At 36.9% G+C, this 19513-nt stretch overlaps 1 protein-coding gene across 1 annotated transcript in view; it reads left to right on the forward strand.

Annotated features, from left to right (window-relative positions):
- The window catches only part of CFAP47 (cilia and flagella associated protein 47), a 455521-nt gene that overhangs the window by 162297 nt on the left and 273711 nt on the right, over positions 1-19513 (forward strand). The window contains 3 exon segments of the mRNA XM_063634578.1: positions 13562-13643; positions 14520-14565; positions 14568-14647. Coding sequence (XP_063490648.1) covers positions 13562-13643; positions 14520-14565; positions 14568-14647 — 208 coding nt within the window.

Consider the following 19513-nt stretch of genomic DNA (forward strand, 5'->3'; position numbering starts at 1 on the left):
GGCAGTATGATTTCTACTACTAACTTAGACTGACCCAGGGCCATGTCAAACTTAACTCTAGAACAGTGGACACTGCCTCCACCCAAGAAGAGTTCCCTTCCTCACTTCTATTTTCTCAGTTATCTGCACCATCTTCAAGGTTTGAGTTTTCAGAATCATCTTAAGCCTCCATTTTCCTTTTTCTTTTTCCAATTTCTCTGTAATCACAAGACTGCAAATTCTGAGGTTATTTCCAGAATTGAGAACTAGATGTAGTATTCTTTTATTATTATTATTATTATACTTTAAGTTTTAGGGTACATGTGCACAATGTGCAGGTTTGTTACATATGTATACATGTGCCATGTTGGTGTGCTGCACCCATTAACTCATCATTTAGCATTAGGTATATCTCCTAATGCTGTCCCTCCCCCCTCCCCCCACCACACAACAGTCCCTGGAGTGTGATGTTCCCCTTCCTGTGTCCATGTGTTCTCATTGTTCAATTCCCACCTGTGAGTGAGAACATGTGGTGTTTGGTTTTTTCTCCTTGCGATAGTTTGCTGAGAATGATGGTTTCCAGTTTCATCCATGTCCCTACAAAGGACATGAACTCATCCTTTTTCATGACTGCATAGTATTCCATGGTGTATATGTGCCACATTTTCTTAATCCAGTCTATCATTGTTGGACATTTGGGTTGGTTCCAAGTCTTTGCTATTGTGAATAGTGCCGCAATAAACATACGTGTGCATGTGTCTTTATAGCAGCATGATTTATAGTCCTTTGGGTATATACCCAGTAATGGGATGGCTGGGTCAAATGATATTTCTAGTTCTAGATCCCTGAGGAATCGCCACACTGACTTCCACAATGGTTGAACTAGTTTACAGTCCCACCAACAGTGTAAAAGTGTTCCTATTTCTGCACATCCTCTCCAGCACCTGTTGTTTCCTGACTTTTAATGATCGCCATTCTAATTAGTGTGAGATGGTATCTCATTGTGGTTTTGATTTGCGTTTCTCTGATGGCCAGTGATGATGAGCATTTTTTCATGTGTTTTTTGGCTGCATAAATGTCTTCTTTTGAGAAGTGTCTGTTCATGTCCTTCGCCCACTTTTTGATGGGGTTCTTTGTTTTTTTCTAGTAAATTTGTTTGAGTTCATTGTAGATTCTGGATATTAGCACTTTGTCAGATGAGTAGGTTGCGAAAATTTTCTCCCATTCTGTAGGTTGCCTGTTCACTCTGATGGTAGTTTCTTTTGCTATGCAGAAGCTCTTTAGTTTAATTAGATCCCAGTTGTCAATTTTGGCTTTTGTTGCCATTGCTTTTGGTGTTTTAGACATGAAGTCCTTGCCCATGCCTATGTCCTGAGTGGTACTGCCTAGGTTTTCTTCTAGGGTTTTTATGGTTTTAGGTCTAACATTTAAGTCTTTAATCCATCTTGAATTAATTTTTGTATAAGGTGTAAGGAAGGGATCCAGTTTCAGCTTTCTACATATGGCTAGCCAGTTTTCCCAGCACCATTTATTAAATAGGGAATCCTTATCCCATTGCTTGTTTTTGTCAGGTTTGTCAAAGATCAGATAGTTGTAGATATGCGGCATCATTTCTGAGGGCTCTGTTCTGTTCCATTGATTTATGTCTCTGTTTTGGTACCAGTACCATGCTGTTTTGGTTACTGTAGCCTTGTAGTATAGTTTGAAGTCAGGTAGCATGATGCCTCCAGCTTTGTTCTTCTGGCTTAGGATTGGCTTGGCGATGCGGGCTCTTTTCTGGTTCCATATGAACTTTAAAGTAGTTTTTTCCAATTCCGTGAAGAAAGTCATTGGTAGCTTGATGGGGATGGCATTGAATCTATAAATTACCTTGGGCAGTATGGCCATTTTCACGATATTGATTCTTCCAACCCATGAGCATGGAATGTTCTTCCATTTGTTTGTATCTTCTTTTATTTCATTGAGCAGTGGTTTGTAGTTCTCCTTGAAGACGTCCTTCACGTCCCTTGTAAGTTGGATTCCTAGGTATTTTATTCTCTTTGACGCAATTGTGAATGGGAGTTCACTCATGATTTGGCTCTCTGTTTGTCTTTGATTGGTGTATAAGAATGCTTGTGATTTTTGTACATTGATTTTGTATCCTGAGACTTTGCTGAAGCTACTTATCAGCTTGAGGAGATTCTGGGCTGAGAGAATGGGGTTTTCTAAATATACAATCATGTCATCTGCAAACAGGGACAATTTGACTTCCTCTTTTCGTAATTGAATACCCTTTATTTCCTTCTGCTGCCTGATTGCCCTGGCCAGGATTTCCAACACTATGTTGAATAGGAGTGGTGAGAGAGGGCATCCCTGTCTTGTGCCAATTTTCAAAGGGAATGCTTCCAGTTTTTGCCCATTCGGTATGATATTGGCTGTGGGTTTGTCATAGATAGCTCTTATGATTTTGAGCTATATCCCATCAATACCTAATTTATTGAGAGTTTTTAGCATGAGGGGTTGTTGAATTTTGTCAAACGCCTTTTCTGCATCTATTGAGATAATCATGTGGTTTTTGTCTTTTGTTCTGATTATATGCTGGATTACATTTATTGATTTGCGTATGTTGAACCAGCCTTGCATCCCAGGGATGAAGCCCACTTGATCATGGTGGATAAGCTTTTTGACGTGCTGCTGGATTTGGTTTGCCAGTATTTTATTGAGGATTTTTGCATCAATGTTCATCAAGGATATTGGTCTGAAATTCTCTTGTTTGGTTGTGTCTCTGCCAGGCTTTGGTATCAGGATGATGCTGGCCTCATAAAATGAGTTAGGGAGGATTCCCTCTTTTTCTATAGATTGGAATAGTTTCAGAAGGAATGGTACCAGTTCCTCCTTGTACCTCTGGTAGAATTCAGCTGTGAATCCATCAGGTCCTGGACTCTTTTTGGTTGGTAAGCTATTGATTATTGCCACAATTTCAGAACCTGTTATTGGTCTATTCATAGATTCAACTTCTTCCTGGTTTAGTCTTGGGAGGGTGTATTTGTCGAGAAATTTATCCATTTCTTCTAGATTTTCTAGTTTATTTGCGTAGAGGTGTTTGTAGTATTCTCTGATGGCAGATTGTATTTCTGTGGGATTGCTGGTGATATCCCCTTTATCATTTTTTATTTCGTCTGTTTGATTCTTCTCTCTTTTCTTCTTTATTAGTCTTGCTAGCGGTCTATCAATTTTGTTGATCTTTTCAAAATACCAGCTCCTGGATTCATTAATTTTTTGAAGGGTTTTTTGTGTCTCTATTTCCTTCAATTCTGCTCTGATTTTAGTTATTTCTTGCCTTCTGCTAGCTTTTGAATGTGTTTGCTCTTGCTTTTCTAGTTCTTTTAATTGTGATGTTAGGGTGTCAATTTTGGATCTTTTCTGCTTTCTCTTGTGGGCATTTAGTGCTATAAATTTCCCTCTACACACTGCTTTGAACGTGTCCCAGAGATTCTGGTATGTTGTGTCTTTGTTCTCGTTGGTTTCAAAGAACATCTTTATTTCTGCCTTCATTTCATTATGTACCCAGTAGTCATTCAGGAGCAGGTTGTTCAGTTTCCATGTAGTTGAGCGGTTTTGAGTGAGTTTCTTAATCCTGAGTTCTAGTTTGATTGCACTGTGGTCTGAGAGACAGTTTGTTATAATTTCTGTTCTTTTATATTTGCTGAGGAGTGCTTTACTTCCAACTATGTGGTCAGTTTTGGAATAGGTGTGGTGTGATGCTGGAAAAAAATGTATATTCTGTTGACTTGGGGTGGAGAGTTCTGTAGATGTCTATTAGGTCCGCTTGGTGCAGAGCTGAGTTCAATTCCTGGATATCCTTGTTAACTTTCTGTCTCGTTGATCTGTCTAATGTTGACAGTGGGGTGTTAAAATCTCCCATTATTATTGTGTGGGAGTCTAAGTCTCTTTGTAGTTCACTCAGGACTTGCTTTATGAATCTGGGTGCTCCTGTGTTGGGTGCATATATATTTAGGATCGTTAGCTCTTCTTGTTGAATTGATCCCTTTACCATTATGTAATGGCCTTGTCTCTTTTGATCTTTGTTGGTTTAAAGTCTATTTTATCAGATACTAGGATTGCAACCCCTGCCTTTTTTTGTTTTCTCGTTGCTTGGCAAATCTTCCTCCATCCCTTTATTTTGAGTCTGTGTGTGTCTCTGCACGTGAGATGGGTTTCCTGAATGCAGCATACTGATGGGTCTTGATTCTTTATCCAATTTGCCAGTCTGTGTCTTTTAATTGGAGCATTTAGCCCATTTACTTTTAAAGTTAATATTGTTACGTGTGAATTTGATCCTGTCATTATGATGTTAGCTGGTTATTTTGCTCGTTAGTTGATGCAGTTTCTTCCTAGCCTAACATTTTGGCATGTTTTTGCAGTGGCTGGTACCGGTTGTTCCTTTCCATGTTTAGTGCTTCCTTCAGGAGCTCTTTTAGGGCAGGCCTGGTGGTGACAAAATCTCTTAGCAGTTGCTTGTCTGTAAAGTATTTTATTTCTCCTTCACTTCTGAAGCTTAGTTTGGCTGGATATGAAATTCTGGGTTGAAAATTCTTTTCTTTAAGGATGTTGAATATTGGCCCCCACTCTCTTCTGGCTTGTAGAGTTTCTGCCAAGAGATCAACTGTTAGTCTGATGGGCTTCCCTTTGTGGGTAACCCGACCTTTCTCTCTGGCTGCCCTTAACATTTTTTTCCTTCATTTCAACTTTGGTGAATCTGACAATTATGTTTCTTGGGATTGCTCTTCTCGAGGAGTATCTTTGTGTCATTCTCTGTATTTCCTGAATCTGCATATTGGCCTGCCTTGCTAGATTGGGGAAGTTCTCCTGGATAATATCTTGCAGAGTGTTTTCCAGCTTCCTTCCATTCTCCCCGTCACTTTCAGGTACACCAATCAGACGCAGGTTTGGTCTTTTCACATAGTCCCATATTTCTTGGAGGCTTTGTTCATTTCTTTTTATTCTTTTTTCTCTAAACTTCCCTTCTCGCTTCATTTCATTTTCCATCACTGATACCCTTTCTTCCAGTTGATCGCATCGGCTACTGAGGCTTCTGTATTCTTCACGTAGTTCTGGAAACTTGCCTTTCAGATCCATCAGCTCCTTTAAGCACTTCTCTGCATTGGTCATTTTAGTTATACATTCGTCTAATTTTTTTTCAAAGTTTTTAACTTCTTTACCATTGGTTTGAATTTCCTCCTGTAGCTCGGAGTGGTTTGATCGTCTGAAGCCTTCTCCTCTCAACTCGTCAAAGTCATTCTCCGTCCAGCTTTGTTCCGTTGCTGGTGAGGAACTGTGTTCCTTTGGAGGAGGAGAGGCACTCTGCTTTTTAGAGTTTCCAGTTTTTCTGCTCTGTTTTCTCCCCATCTTTGTAGATTTTTCTACTTTTGGTCTTTGATGATGGTGATGTACAGACGGGTTTTTGGTGTGGGTGTCCTTTCTGTTTGTTAGTTTTCCTTCTACCAGACAGGACCCTCAGCTGCAGGTCTGTTGGAGTTTGCTAGAGGTCCACTCCAGACCCTGTTTGCCTGGGTGTCAGCGGTGGTCGCTGCAGAACAGTGGATTTTCGTGAACCACAAATTCAGGTGTCTGATTGTTTCTCTGGAAGTTTTGTCTCAGAGGAGTACCCGGCTGAGTGAGGTGTCAGTCTGTCCCTACTGGGGGGTGCCTCCCATTTAGGCTGCTCGGGAGGTCAGGGACCCACTTTAGCAGGCAGTCTGCCTATTCTCAGATCTCCAGCTGCGTGCTGGGAGAACCACTACTCTCTTCAAAGCTGTCAGACGGAGACATTTAAGTCTGCAGATGTTCCTGCTGACTTTTTGTTTGTCTGTGCCCTGCCCCCAGAGGTGGAGCCTACAGAGGCAGGCAGGCAGGCCTCCTTGAGCTGTGGTGGGCTCCACCCAGTTCGAGCTTCCTGGCTGCTTTGTTTACCTAAGCAAGCCTGGGCAATGGCGGGCGCCCCTCCCCCAGCCTCGCTGCCACCTTGCAGTTTGATCTCATACTGCTGTGCTAGCAATCAGTGAGATTCCGTGGGTGTAGGACCCTCCGAGCTAGGTGCGGGACACAATCTCCTGGTGTGCCGTTTTCCAAGCCCGTTGGAAAAGTGCAGAATTAGGGTGGAAGTGACCCAATTTTCTAGGTGCCATCTGTCACCCCATTCTTTGACTAGGAATGGGAACTCCCTGACCCCTTGCACTTCCCGAGTGAGACAATGCCTCACCCTGCTTCGGCTAGGCTCGCGCAGGGTGCGCTAAACCAACTGTCCTGCACCCACTGTTTGGCACTCCCCAGTGAGATGAACCCGGTACCTCAGATGGAAATGCAGAAATCACCCGTCTTCTGCGTCACTCACGCTGGGAGCTGTAGACCGGAGCTGTTACTATTCGGCCATCTTGGCTCCCAATTCTTTCCTCTTAAATGTTTATTGGTGAGTGGTGTTCTTTTATTTATTTATTTTTTTTGAGATGGAGTCTCGCTTTGTCGCCCAGGCTGGAGTGCAGTGGCGCAATCTCGGCTCACTGCAAGCTCCGCCTCCTGGGTTTACTCCATTCTCCTGCCTCAGCCTCTCCGAGTAGCTGGGAGTACAGGCACCTGCCACCACGCCCGGCTAATTTTTTTTTGTATTTTTAGTAGAGACGGGGTTTCACCCTTGTCTCGATCTCCTGACCTCGTGATCCGCCTGCCTCAGCCTCCCAAAGTGCTGGGATTATAAGCGTGAGCCACCACGCCCGGCCTGGTGAGTGGTGTTCTAAGTTCACTGAGTTAGACCAGAATAGCTGAATCTCCATTAGGAAATATTTGCTACAAAATACTAGATTTCTACACAGTGGCTCTAATGGTGATAGACATTCATATGAAGAGTTTGTATAAAATTATTTCAGTGAATTTGACAATGAAAAAAGTATATATAAAAACATAAATGTGGTAAATTATATGCATATAAATATGTACATACATAGGCTTTAAAATGTATTAAATGATATAAATAAATATTTACTGCTTAAAATATGCTACCGCAAGAATACATAATCAGAGTCTACAATTTTTGGATATTCTCTTTAGAATAAATAGATAATGAATTACCTTACACAAGCTTTCTATATTTTGGCCTTTGTGGTTTAAGGTATTCAGTAAACATTGGATGACTAGTGATCTCTCTGTTAGATGTTTTATTGTATTCAAACATTTCCAGATATTTTATTCAATTTTATAATATTATAACAGGAATAAAATGATTACTGCATTGACTACAAATCCAATTCATAAAACTCTTTATGTTTTGTTACCATGTAGGGATTGATGTAGCTGATTATAGGTCTAAGTAAGTTCTTTCTCATTTTTCAAGTTCTCTAAAGAAAACATCATAGGCACATTTTAGAATTAAGGGAAGTTTTAAAAGTTAACTATATAACATTTTTTTTTTACTTTGTATTTTAAATTTTGGGGGTACATAGTGTGTGCATGAGATATTTTGATACAGGCATGCAATGCATAATAATCTCATCACAGAAGATAGGGTATTAATCCCCTTATCCTTTGTGTTACAAATAATCTATACTATCATTATTTTAAAATGCAAAATTATTATTGACTAGAGTCACTCTGTTGTGCTATCCAATACTACACTTTATTCATTAATTATAATGATTTTTCATATCCATTAATTATCCCCATTTCCCCCTCACCCCCTGACTACCCTTCCTAGCCTCTGGTAACTATCCTTCTATTCTCTATCTCCGTGTCTTCAATTGTTTTTGATTTTTAGATCCCACAAATAATTGAGAACATCTGACTTTGGTCTTTCTTTGCTTGGCTTATTTCACTTAATATATTTACCTCCAGGTTAATGCATGTTCTTGCAAATGACTGAATCTTTTTCTTTTTGATGGCTGAATAGTACTCCATTGTGTATTTGTATGACATTTTCTTTGTCTATTCATCTGTTGATGGACCTATGGTGGCTTCCAAATCTTGGCTATTGTGAACAAACCTGCACAAATGTGGGAGTGAAGATATCTCTTCAAAATATTGATTTCCTTTCTTTTGGCTACATACCCAGCATGGGTATTGCTGGATTTTGAGGTTGCTCTGTTTTTAGTTTTCTGAGGAAACTCCAAACTTTTCTCTGGAATGGTTGTACTAATTTACATTACCACCACAGTGTACAAAGGCTTCCTTTTCTATATCCTCAGCAGCATTTTTTACTGCCTGTCTTTTGGATAAATGTCATTTTAACTGGGATGAGATGATATCTCTTTATACTTTTGATTTGCATTTATCTGATGATCAATGATGTTAAGTACATTTTCATGTGGCCATTTGCCATTTGTATGTTTTCTTTTGATAAATGCCTTTTCAAATATTTTGCCCATTAAAAAATGACATGAGATAAATAGAAAAATACAAGAATGAAAAAATGAAACGAAAAATGGTGTGAGTTGATTGAAGGTAAAAAAAAAAGAAACAAAATAAATATAAAAATTTAAAAAAGAAACAAATATGCCCGTTTTTAAATTGGATTTTTAGATATTTTTCTACAGAGTTGTTTGAGCGCCTTATATATTCTGTTTATTAACCCTTGACAGATGGGTAATATGCAAATATTTTGTCCCATTATAGGATTTGTCTGTTTTCTTTGTTGATTGTTTCCTTTGCTGTGCAGAAGCCATGTATTCATTTATGCTTTAATTGCCTGTTCTTGTGGGATGTTATTCAAGAAATCTTTGCCCAGACCTGTATCGTTTAGAGTTTCTTTGAAGTTTTCTTGTAGTAGTTTCATAGTTTGAGGATATAGCTTTAAGCCTTTATTATATTTTGATTTTATTTTTGTATATGGTGGGAGACGGATGTCTAGTTTCATTTTTCTGCATATGGATATGCAGTTTTCCCAGTACCATTTATTTACAATACTGTCTTTTCCCCAGTGTATGTTCCTGGCACCTTTGTCGAAAATGAGTTCATTGTAGGCCTGTGCATTTGATTTTGGTTTCTGTATTCTGTTCCATTGGTCGATGTGTATGTTTTTAGACCAGTAACATGCTGTTTTGGTTACTATGACTCTTTATTATAATTTGAAATCAGGTAAAATGATTCCTCCAGTTTTGTTCTTTTTACTTAAGATAGCTTTGGCTATTCTGGGTCTTTTGTGCTTCCATATAAATGTAAGGATTTTGTTTCTCTTTCTGTGTGGAATGTCATTTGTATTTTGACAGAAATTGCATTGAATCTGTAAATTGCTTTGGGTAGCATAGACATCTTAATGATAATTCCAATTCGTGAACATGGAATAGCTCTCCATTTTGTGGTGTCCTCTTCAACATATTTCATCAGTGATTTATGGTTTTCTTTATAGAGATCTTTTACTTCTTTAGTTAAGTTAATTCCTTGGTACTTAATTTTATTTATGGCTATTGTAAATGGGGCTCCTATTTTAAAATTTCTTGTTTCAGTTTTTTCACTGTTGGCATATAGAAATGCTGTTGAATTTTGTATGTTGATTTTGTACCCTGCAACTTTACTGAATTTGTTTATTATTTCTAATAGGTTTTTTTGTGGAGTCTTTAGGTTTTTCTAAATATAAGATCATATCATTTGCAAACAAGGATAATTTGACTTTTTTATTCTAATTTGTATGCTCATTATTTTTTATCTTGTCTAACTGCTCTAGCTGGGACTTCCTGTACTATGTTCAATGACAATGATGAAAGTGGGCATCCTTGTTGTGTTGCAGATTTTACAGGAAAGGCTTTTACATTTTCTCCATTCAGTATGATATTAGCTATGGGTCTGTCATATATGGATTTTACTCTTTTGAGGCATATTCCTTCTATATCCAGTTTTTTGAGAGTATTTTATCTTAAAGTGGTGTTAAATTTTATCAAATACTCTTTCACTATTGGTTGAAATTATCATATGATTTTTGTCCTTTATTCTGTTGATGATGTGTTCTACTTGATTGATTGTATTACATACATTGCATACATTAAACCATTCTTGCCTCACAGGGATGAATCTCACCTGGTCATGATTAATGATCTTTTTACTGTATTGCTGAATTTGGTTTGCTAATATTTTGTTGAGGATTTCTGCATCAATATTCATCAGGGATATTGGACTGTAGCATTCCTTTTTATATTTCTTTGCTTTTGGCATTAGGGTAATAGCGGCCTCATATAATGATTTTGGAAGCATTCCCTCCTCTATTTTATAAAATGGTTTGAGTAAGGTTGGTATTAGTTCTTCTTTAAATATTTGGTAGAATTCAGCAGTAAAGCCATTTGGTCCTGGGCTTTTCTTTATTGGGTGACTCTTTCTTATGGTTGTGATATTGTTATTTGTTATTGGTGTGTTCAGGTTTTGGATTTCTTCCTGTTACAGTCTTGGTCAGTTGTATGTGTCTAGGACTTTGTCCATTTCTTCTAGATTTTCCAATTTATTGGTCATCGTAGCTACTTGTGATCATTTGAATTTCTGCAGTATCAATTGTAATGCCTTCTTTATCACCTCTGATTTTATTTATTGTATCTTCTTTCTTTTTATCTTAGTCTGGCTAAAGGTTTGTCAACCTTGTTTATCTTGTCAAAAAAGCAACCTTTGTTTTATTGATTTATTTATTTCAATTTCATGTATTTCTGCTCTGATGTTGATCATTTCTTTTCTTCTATTACTTTGGGATTTCGCTTGCTCTTGCTTTTCTCTTTCCTTAAGATGGAACATTAGGTTGTTAGTGTGAAGATTTTCTTCTTTTTGAAGTATGTACTTACAGCTATAAACTTTCCTCTTAGTACTGCTTTTGGTATATTTGATAGGTTTTGATATGTTGTGTTTCCAACATCATTTATCTCAAGAATTTTTTCAATTTCCTTAATTTATTCATTGAACCACTGGTCATTCAGGAGCACATTTTTAAGTTTTCACATATTTGTATAGTTTCCAAATACCTCTTCTTATTAATTTCTTGTTTTATTCCATTGTAGTCAGAAGATGCTTGATGTAATTTTAAGAATGTTTTAAGACTTGTTTTGTGACCTAACATGTGGTCTGTCCTTCAGAATGATCCATGTGCTGAGGAAAACAATAGGTATTCCGTAGCCATTAGATGAAAACTTTTGGAAATATCTATTAGATTCATTAGGTCTATAGTGCAGATGAAGTCTGATGTTTTTTTCATTTTCTGTCTGGAATATCTGTCAAATGCTGAAAGTGGGGTTGAACTCTCCAGCTATTATTACCTATTGGCCTATCTCACTCTTTACTTCTAATATTTGCTTTATATATCTGGGTATTACAGTGTTTAGTGCAAATATATTTACAATTGTTATATCCTCTTGCTTAATTGACCCTTTTATCATTATATAATGACCTTCTTTGTCTCTTCTTATAGTTTTTGTATTGAAGTCTACTTTTTTTGATGCAAGTATAGCTACTCCTGCTTTTTTTTTTTAATTTCCATTAGTATGGGATATCTTTTTCCATCCGTGTATGTGCATCTTTATAGGTGAAGTGTGTTTCTTGTGGCAACAGATCATGGGATCTTTTTTCATCCATTCAACCACTCTATATATTTTGATTTAATACTTTAGTCCATTTACATTCAATGCTATTATTGATAAGTAAGGATTTACTTCTGCCTTTTTAAAATTTCTTTTCTCATTGTCTTCTCTTTCCTCTTTCTTTTCTTCCTGTTTAACTTCAAAGAGATGATTTTCTCTGGTAATGTGATTTTGCTTCTTGCTTTTTATTTTTTGTGTATCTGTCATATGTTTTGTGGTTTGTGGTTACCATGAGGCTTGCAAATAGTATCTTATAACCCATTATTTTAAGCTGATAACAACTTAACACAGTTTGCATAAACAAGCAAACAAAAAAGAAACACGTGAAAAGAAAACTAATAAAGACTCTACACCTTAACTTCAAACCCTCGCTTTTTAACTTTTGTTGTTTCTATTTATATCATATTGTACTCTATGGCTTTTTAGTTATTATTTTTGATTGGTTGATTACTTAGTCTTTCTATTTAAGATAAGAGTAGTTTACACACCACAGTTACAGTGTTGTAATAATCTGTGGGTTTTTTTTGTGTACTTACTATTGCCTTTGAGTTTTGTACCTTCAGATAATTACTAATGGTTTATTATTGTCCTTTTCCTTCTGTTTGAAGTATTCCTGTTGGCATGTCTTGTGTTGATGAACTCTCTCAACTACTGTTAGGGGTCTAGTAAAGCCTTTATTACTTTTACATATTTAAAGGATAATTTTACTAGATATTCTATTTTAGTGTAAAAATGTTTTTTCTTTTGTTTTTTTCTTCAGCACTTTAAATATGTAATACCACTCTCTCCTGGCCTGTAATGTTTCCACTAAAAAGTCTACTGCCAGACATATTGGAGGTCCATTATATGTTATTTATTTCTTTTCTCTTGCTGCCTTTAGGATCATTTCTTAAAATTTTTGATCTTTGGGAGATTGGTTATTTAATGTGTTGAGGTAGCCTGCTTTGGGAGTTTTATTATTAAATGCCTTGAGGTAGTCTTCTGTGGGTTAATTCTGCTTGGTGTTCTAAAATTTATTCGGATATTGGATATTTGGATATTGATTTGGGATATTGATATATTTCTCTAGGTTTGGGAAGTTCTCTGCTATTATCTTTTGAATAAACTCTTTTCCCCCGGCTCTTTCTCTACCTCCTCTGCAAGGCTAGTTATTCTTAGGTTTGCCCTTTTGGGGCCATCCTCTAGATCATGTAGGTGTGCTTCACTGTTTTTATTCTTTCTTTTTTTGTGTCCTCTATCTATTTTTAAATAGCCTGTCTTCAAGCTCACTTTTTCTTCTGCTTAATCAATTCTGCTACTAAAAGACTGATCCATTCTTTAGTATGCCAATTGCATTTTCCAACTCCAGAATTCCTACTTGATTTTTTTAAATTATTTTAATCTCTTTGTTAAACTTATCTGATAGAATTCTGAATTCCTTCTCCACATTATGTTGAATTTCTTTGAGTTTCCTCAACACAGCTATTTTGAATTCTCTCTCTGAAAGGTCACATATCTCTGTTTTTCCAGGAATTGTCCTTGGTGCCTTATTTAGTTTATTTGGTGAGCTCAAGTTTTCCTGTATCATCTTGATTTTTGGAAATGTGTATGTGTATTTGGGCATTGAAGAGTTACAATTAGCAGGTGGCAAAGTCAGCGAGGCCTATATCTTTCCTTTATGGCTTAGAGTTCCCCCAGACCCCAGGTGGGTCCAGAGGTGCTGTTCAAACCAAGGGACTAGAGTTAAGAAAAAACTAGAATTCCACCTGGTGTTATATTGTACTGTGGCTGAGCTGGCACTCAAACCATAGGACACTTTCTTTTCACTCTTCCCTCCCCTTTCCAAAGGCAGAGAAGCTTCACCCAGTGGCCACTGCCACCTCTGGCTAATTATATAACTTTTAAATTTGAAAAATAAAATCTAGCATATATACAAATGTGACTTGAAATATTTAATTGATGGTCAATGCAAATCGTATATAGAACATGTATATTATATTATAATTTGAGTTTTTCTTTTTTAATTTTAGTGCTCAAGGAGGATGTGTTTCACATGTCCTGCCAGAATTTTTGCTTGCACCAGAAGATTGTAAGAGGTGGATTGAAATTATGGTAAGAAAATACAATTTCTTGGAACAAACCACACAGTTATTATTGTATGTACTGGTATTTTGCCTATGTTAGAATATTCTATTTCAGAGTCCTCGAGTTTTATATACAAAATATTATTAGGATCATCATTTTTGGATAACGCATATGTTTTTGTACATTTGTCTAAAAATCTCTATGGAGTTCCTATGCAAAAATGATTACATGGCTTTCTTAAATATATAAATAATTACTACTTTGGAGAATTTATAAATGAAGACTAAGGTAGGGTTATGTAAATTTTATTCTTAAACTTTTAGAATATTTTCCAAATAAAATACTGGTTTTATTTCACCACCATGTGCCACTTTTCTTCTTCATTTTCAAGGGAAAATAGAAACGAAGCAAGAAATGTATAGTTTTGTCATAATATATAGTTTACTTTGTGGTAACCTATTGAGAGGGGAGTGGTCTTTGAGGAGTCTGCAGGCTTTGAGGCAACTATGGTTGTAGGACTCTCACTATGCTTGCCATGTGACATGAGCAGAGAACCAGGTGCCTGCCTGTTCTTTGGCACTATGCTGAGGTCCTATTGCCTTATCCAAAGGGTGTGATTCTTTCTTGGCTCAGCAATCAGAAGAACTTCGTAACTTGTTCAGCCACTTATTCTACAGAGTGATCTAGTAGGTGCATTGAATGAATAAATGTACGATCTAAAGAGACTGTGTGCTCCATAAAGTTACCTGTGTTGATATCTTCTATTATTGGCACATTGCAAATTAGAGCTCTTGATTAAAGTATAGAAAAGGCATCCACATGTTTTGAAAAAAAAAAAACAAAACTCATATGCTAAATTTGCCTTAAATTTTAATTAATGTTGTACTATTTTATTTCTTAAAGTCTTCCACTGATACGATGCCTGTGGGTTCCTGTACACCTAAGAAAAATCTTCTATTGTTATAGAAATGTCTAAATTTGAAGCCTGGAGTAAACGGGCATGGACAGATGTATTTCTACAGATATACAAGGTAACATTTCCATTATTGTTCGCTGCTTCTCTGTTGATTAATATAAATCATATATTAATTATAGACAATGCTGCTTTGAAAGATTCAAAAACACAGTGCCTTAAATGAGAGATTTTTTTTTTATTGCTTTCTCATGGAACTGCTGAGATGTGAGAGGGTCAAAGCTTCTGGAGTATCTCTTTCCTCCTCAGTACTAGGCTTTCATGTATGGGTCTGATTTCTCTGAAGAAGGAAGAGCAGGTAAAGGAGTACTGGAGGCAAGGAGTTACCTTTTAAGGAAGTGACCTGAAAAATATGTCTTTTTCATTTCAGATTTCATTAGGCAGAATTCAGTCATACAGTCACATCTAACTGCAAAAAAAAGTTGAGAAATACACTCTCTAGAATGAGTAGCTACAGGAATATTCTAGTACTAAAAAGGAGAATTAAAGAATGAGTACTGGTGAAAATTATTGTCTCCACATCTAATACACAGTAGTCTCTTGCTATAAAACTATATTCACTAAGATTCATACAACTATAGGCAAAAGGTTTTTATGAGATTCTCGAACTTACTTCCTGCCAAATTGCATTTGTGGGTAGATTAACATAGCATAACATAAATTATACCTCTATACTCTATACCCTTATTGCATAAACAAGTCCTGGTTTCAGCCCTTGAATAATTCCCTAGGTTTTCTTTTTTTTTGAGATGGGGTCTCGCTCTTTGCCCCAGCCCGGAGTGCAGTGGCGCAATCTCGGCTCACTGCAAGCTCCGCCTCCCGGGTTCACGCCATTCTCCTGCCTCAGTCCCCCAAGTAGCTGGGACTACAGGCGCCTGCCACTGTGCCCAGCTAATTTTTTGTATTTTTAGTAGAGACAGGGTTTCACCATGTTAACCGGGATGGTCTCGATCTCCTGACTTCGTGATCCGCCCGCCTTGGCCTCCCAAAGTGCTGGGATTACAGGCGTGAGCCACCGCGCCCGACCAATTCCCTAGGTTTTCATATATAGCACTATAGGTCTTGTCCACTAGGACCAATGGAGGCTTTTGTTCTGTCTTCACACTTTGCAACCCCAGACGGGTGAGCTGGAGGACTGAGAGTTAGAACAAGGGAGGAATTGAATAGAATCAGGAATTAGCAACTCAAAGGAAAGGGCAAAATTAAGAGCTGAATAGTGAGTAGTATGTGTAAGACTCTGTCAATAAATTTTTTAATATTAAATCCTCACAACTGAAACCCTCAATTTAGCATTGAAGAAACTGAGTCTCACAGGCACACATTCTTTCTTTCAAGATCACATGAATTTGACCATATGCAACAATTTGATGCAGGTAATGCTTATTTCTTCCTTGTTGTTCTCTGCTGGGGCCCAGGAGTCCAGGGCCCTCATGCTGCCCCCTGGCAGTCTGAAGTCTCCTTTGGAGTCAGCCACCCAGATCACTCTCTGGAGAGTTCCTTCTTCTGCATGATTCCTCCCTTGCTCCTCCTGTCCTCCTCTTTTTCACCATCAACCTGAACTATCTTTCTTGCTGAATGTAAGAAGAGAATTCTTGTGCGAAAATTCATTTCATTGGTGACTGGTTGTTAATGCTAGAAATATGATCCTTTGCACTATTAGTCATATGGGGCCTACTCTGCTTCACTAGAAGCATGGTCTTGGGTTTGGTTTGATAATCAAAACTGTGAAATACAGTAGATTTTACACAGCAACATGTTAACTTAGTTTTAAGGAAGTACAAAAGATAGTTATAACACAGAATGCACACCAACAGCGAAGCCAAGAGCTGTGACTCAAAGCATAGCTTCCAGTGTCCCACTCACTTCACACTCACGTCAGAAATGGTTACAAGAAGTGGAATATGGTGGGCAAGGACCATTTCAATACAGGAAAGCCTTCAAGTCTGAGAAATCTTTTCAGTTTTCTACTCATGCAGCTCCCTCAGAGTAATGAGCAATTTCTCATTACTCAATACAAAACACTGACAATGAGGTATGAGTGCTTGATCTGGCACACTATCCTCATCTGGATTCTCAAGTAACTTGGATGTCCTATAAATGTATTGCTATACATTTCTTTAGTTAAGGGGGTTTAAAGAGACTCCAAATAAGTGTTAAACCATCAGGCATCTCTAAATCTAAAGGAAAGATCGTACATAAACTGACAATTGATTCTTTTCTTTGGGTCAACATAAACCTAGTCAAGATGATTCTTCAGAACAAATCCAAATATCTCATTAGTCTTCAAAAATCCAGAGATTTTTATGGACAAGTAAAAATGAAAATTTTGTTTTCTAAGCCAATGGTTTAAAAGAACACATAATTTAAAAAGTTGTCATTAATAAACAATAAGCCAAATATAATGGCAAAGTTCGTGTGAACCTGAAAAGTACATATGATAGGGGTGGGATAGTGCTCAATATATGTAAATATATACTGTTAGTAGTAGTTTTGTCATTGTTGTTTTGAAGTCTTTTAAATGTCCCATAGTGACATAGTGGGATAGCCCAGGACTATGTTCTATTTTGTGGCCAATGTATTGAGTTTAAAGGGTGCTATTACATTTCTTGAATCAAATCTTAAACAAAAATGAAAGATAATTCGAAACAATGTTTTCTGAGGGCATGAAAGAATTTCCTGAGCATGGATCACGAAATATGATTTACCCAAATTTCATCTTAGCTGGCACGGCTCACAGCACATTCTTGCCTCTGTAATTCTTACTCCATTCCTTCAACTCATGCTTGGTGTGGTTTGCATGTTAACGGATAAATAGTAACACTTATTGCCCCAGGTGTATTTGGATTTGCAAGTGATGGAGTCTTGGACTTTGCATACATTTTAATTCTTCATTTTATTTTTCTAGCAATTTATTTTCAGAGTATTTTACGAAACTATCATTCTTGTGGTAAAGAGAAAATTAATAAGTTTTTTTACCACCGATAATTTCAGAAACACTGCTGTAGAATTAAGCACTCAGTGTAATGGCTCTTCCAATACTAAAGGTTACAACCATGCTCCATATGGGTCCATCATTAAATCTGTATTCCTAGTCAAGGGTCACTTGCAGATCTTGTCTTATTTGCAGAGTAGAAGTGACAGATGACAGATGAGTCCTGAGCCAGTTCAGGTCATTAGTCCCAAACATATATCTCATCAGCTGTACTCAAGTAATTTATCATTTGGTATTTCCCAGAAATAAACAGAAATTGGTGGGGGTCCTTTTCAAAGGTTTTAAATTGCATTTTTATAATATGTGAGATTTGAAATGTAGGACTTCTAGACCACAAAACTGCCAGAATGAAAGAAGGCAGTTCCATTAAACTTCTATACAAAATGCTAAAATGATGCAATTCACACATGCTAGATAAATAGCTAACATTCAGAAATGGATTTTTTTTATCACATTTTAAAGTACTTCTTATAGTGGCAAACAAAAGAATGGTTTTGGATGCTCATAGGTATTTTAACAATTTGTATACTGTAGTTATTTGAAACACTGCATGGCGTAAATATGCACTACTTAGAAAAAGAGCACTTTTTTCAGTTACTATTAACATGTACTTGACTGTAAGAGCACTTGTCTTAGGTTAGATTCTCCTAAAAGCAGACGCTGAGACAAGTATCTGAGTGCAAATCGTTTATTTCAGAAGTGCTCCCAAGAAGCATCAGTAGTAGACTAGGGAATTAAAGCAGATAATATAATGAAGTCAGTAACAGTTGTAGTATCAATCAGGTTTCACTGTGGGCAACTGAAGCTCAGTGCCACTGGGGACCAATAGAATACATTTTAGAACATGCCTCAGACTTATCTCAACTGACTGGTGAGGAATCTGGAGTAATTAACTACCAATTCCCTGACTATCTTTGGTAAGGGGCTGTTGCTGGGGTCATTATCTTCTGGCGCTCCTACCTTGCCCTCTGTGAGCTGAGTGTGCTCTCATGTGCCAGAAAAAAAAAATCCCTCAAGCAGAAACTTACAGGTTTTCACAATAAGCAAGCTTCAGAATGTAAAGGTGGAACTAAGGAGATATGAGCAGGGTATCAAGAGTATCTTTATAGCACATATGACTCAAATTGTTGTATTCATACCCATACCATTGGAAAACTGTCTATTAAAGGTTTGGAATAAATCAAAGAGCTGAGCTTACACTGTGTACTCTAATGTGAACCAATGCTCCATTCAGAAACTCTTGAGATGTGTATAGTGAGGTAGCAGATCACAAGCTGTTCATCTCATCTAGAACTTGTAGACAATGGTTAGTAGAGTGTTACTTTGAATAGCTCTGTACTATAGTGCTTTACTGACAGACACAGAGTTCTTTACTTCGTCTTAATATTGCTAAAATTATTTTTAAATCCAGTTGCATTGCTACCTAATAAAACATGTGGTGTACATGTAGTGAATGGTGATATGATGTGAATATACCACACTTCAAGTTATAGGGTAACAATATGTCAAATTACAAATTTTGTACACTTTTATCATCTTAAAACAGACCTCTTAAATAAATGTAAGAAAATAATTTTTGACTTGATAACTTATTTACTTTTACTTTGGCTTATTTTTCTAAGCTGCATGAGCTGGTAAGGAAATAAGAAAGGCATCTTACATCCTTGTGTTTTAAATGAATTTACATCCTAACAGAAATGTTCTTAAATGCAGTTATGTTTTAAATGTACAATAAGCCTCTTGTAAATTATACAGCGTAGTTCCTTAAAGACTAAATACCACAGGAGCAAAAAGTTGTCAATTTAAAATGAGCATTATTGGGGCACATCTGTTCTACTCTTTTACTTCTGATTGAATCCATTTAACCAGAAAATACTAGTGCCCTCTTTTATCTCCTGTCATGTTTTTTAAAATTTTCTCTTCAAATAATTT

Source organism: Symphalangus syndactylus, chromosome X (genome assembly GCF_028878055.3).
Source record: "Symphalangus syndactylus isolate Jambi chromosome X, NHGRI_mSymSyn1-v2.1_pri, whole genome shotgun sequence".
NCBI classification, from domain to species: domain Eukaryota; kingdom Metazoa; phylum Chordata; class Mammalia; order Primates; family Hylobatidae; genus Symphalangus; species Symphalangus syndactylus.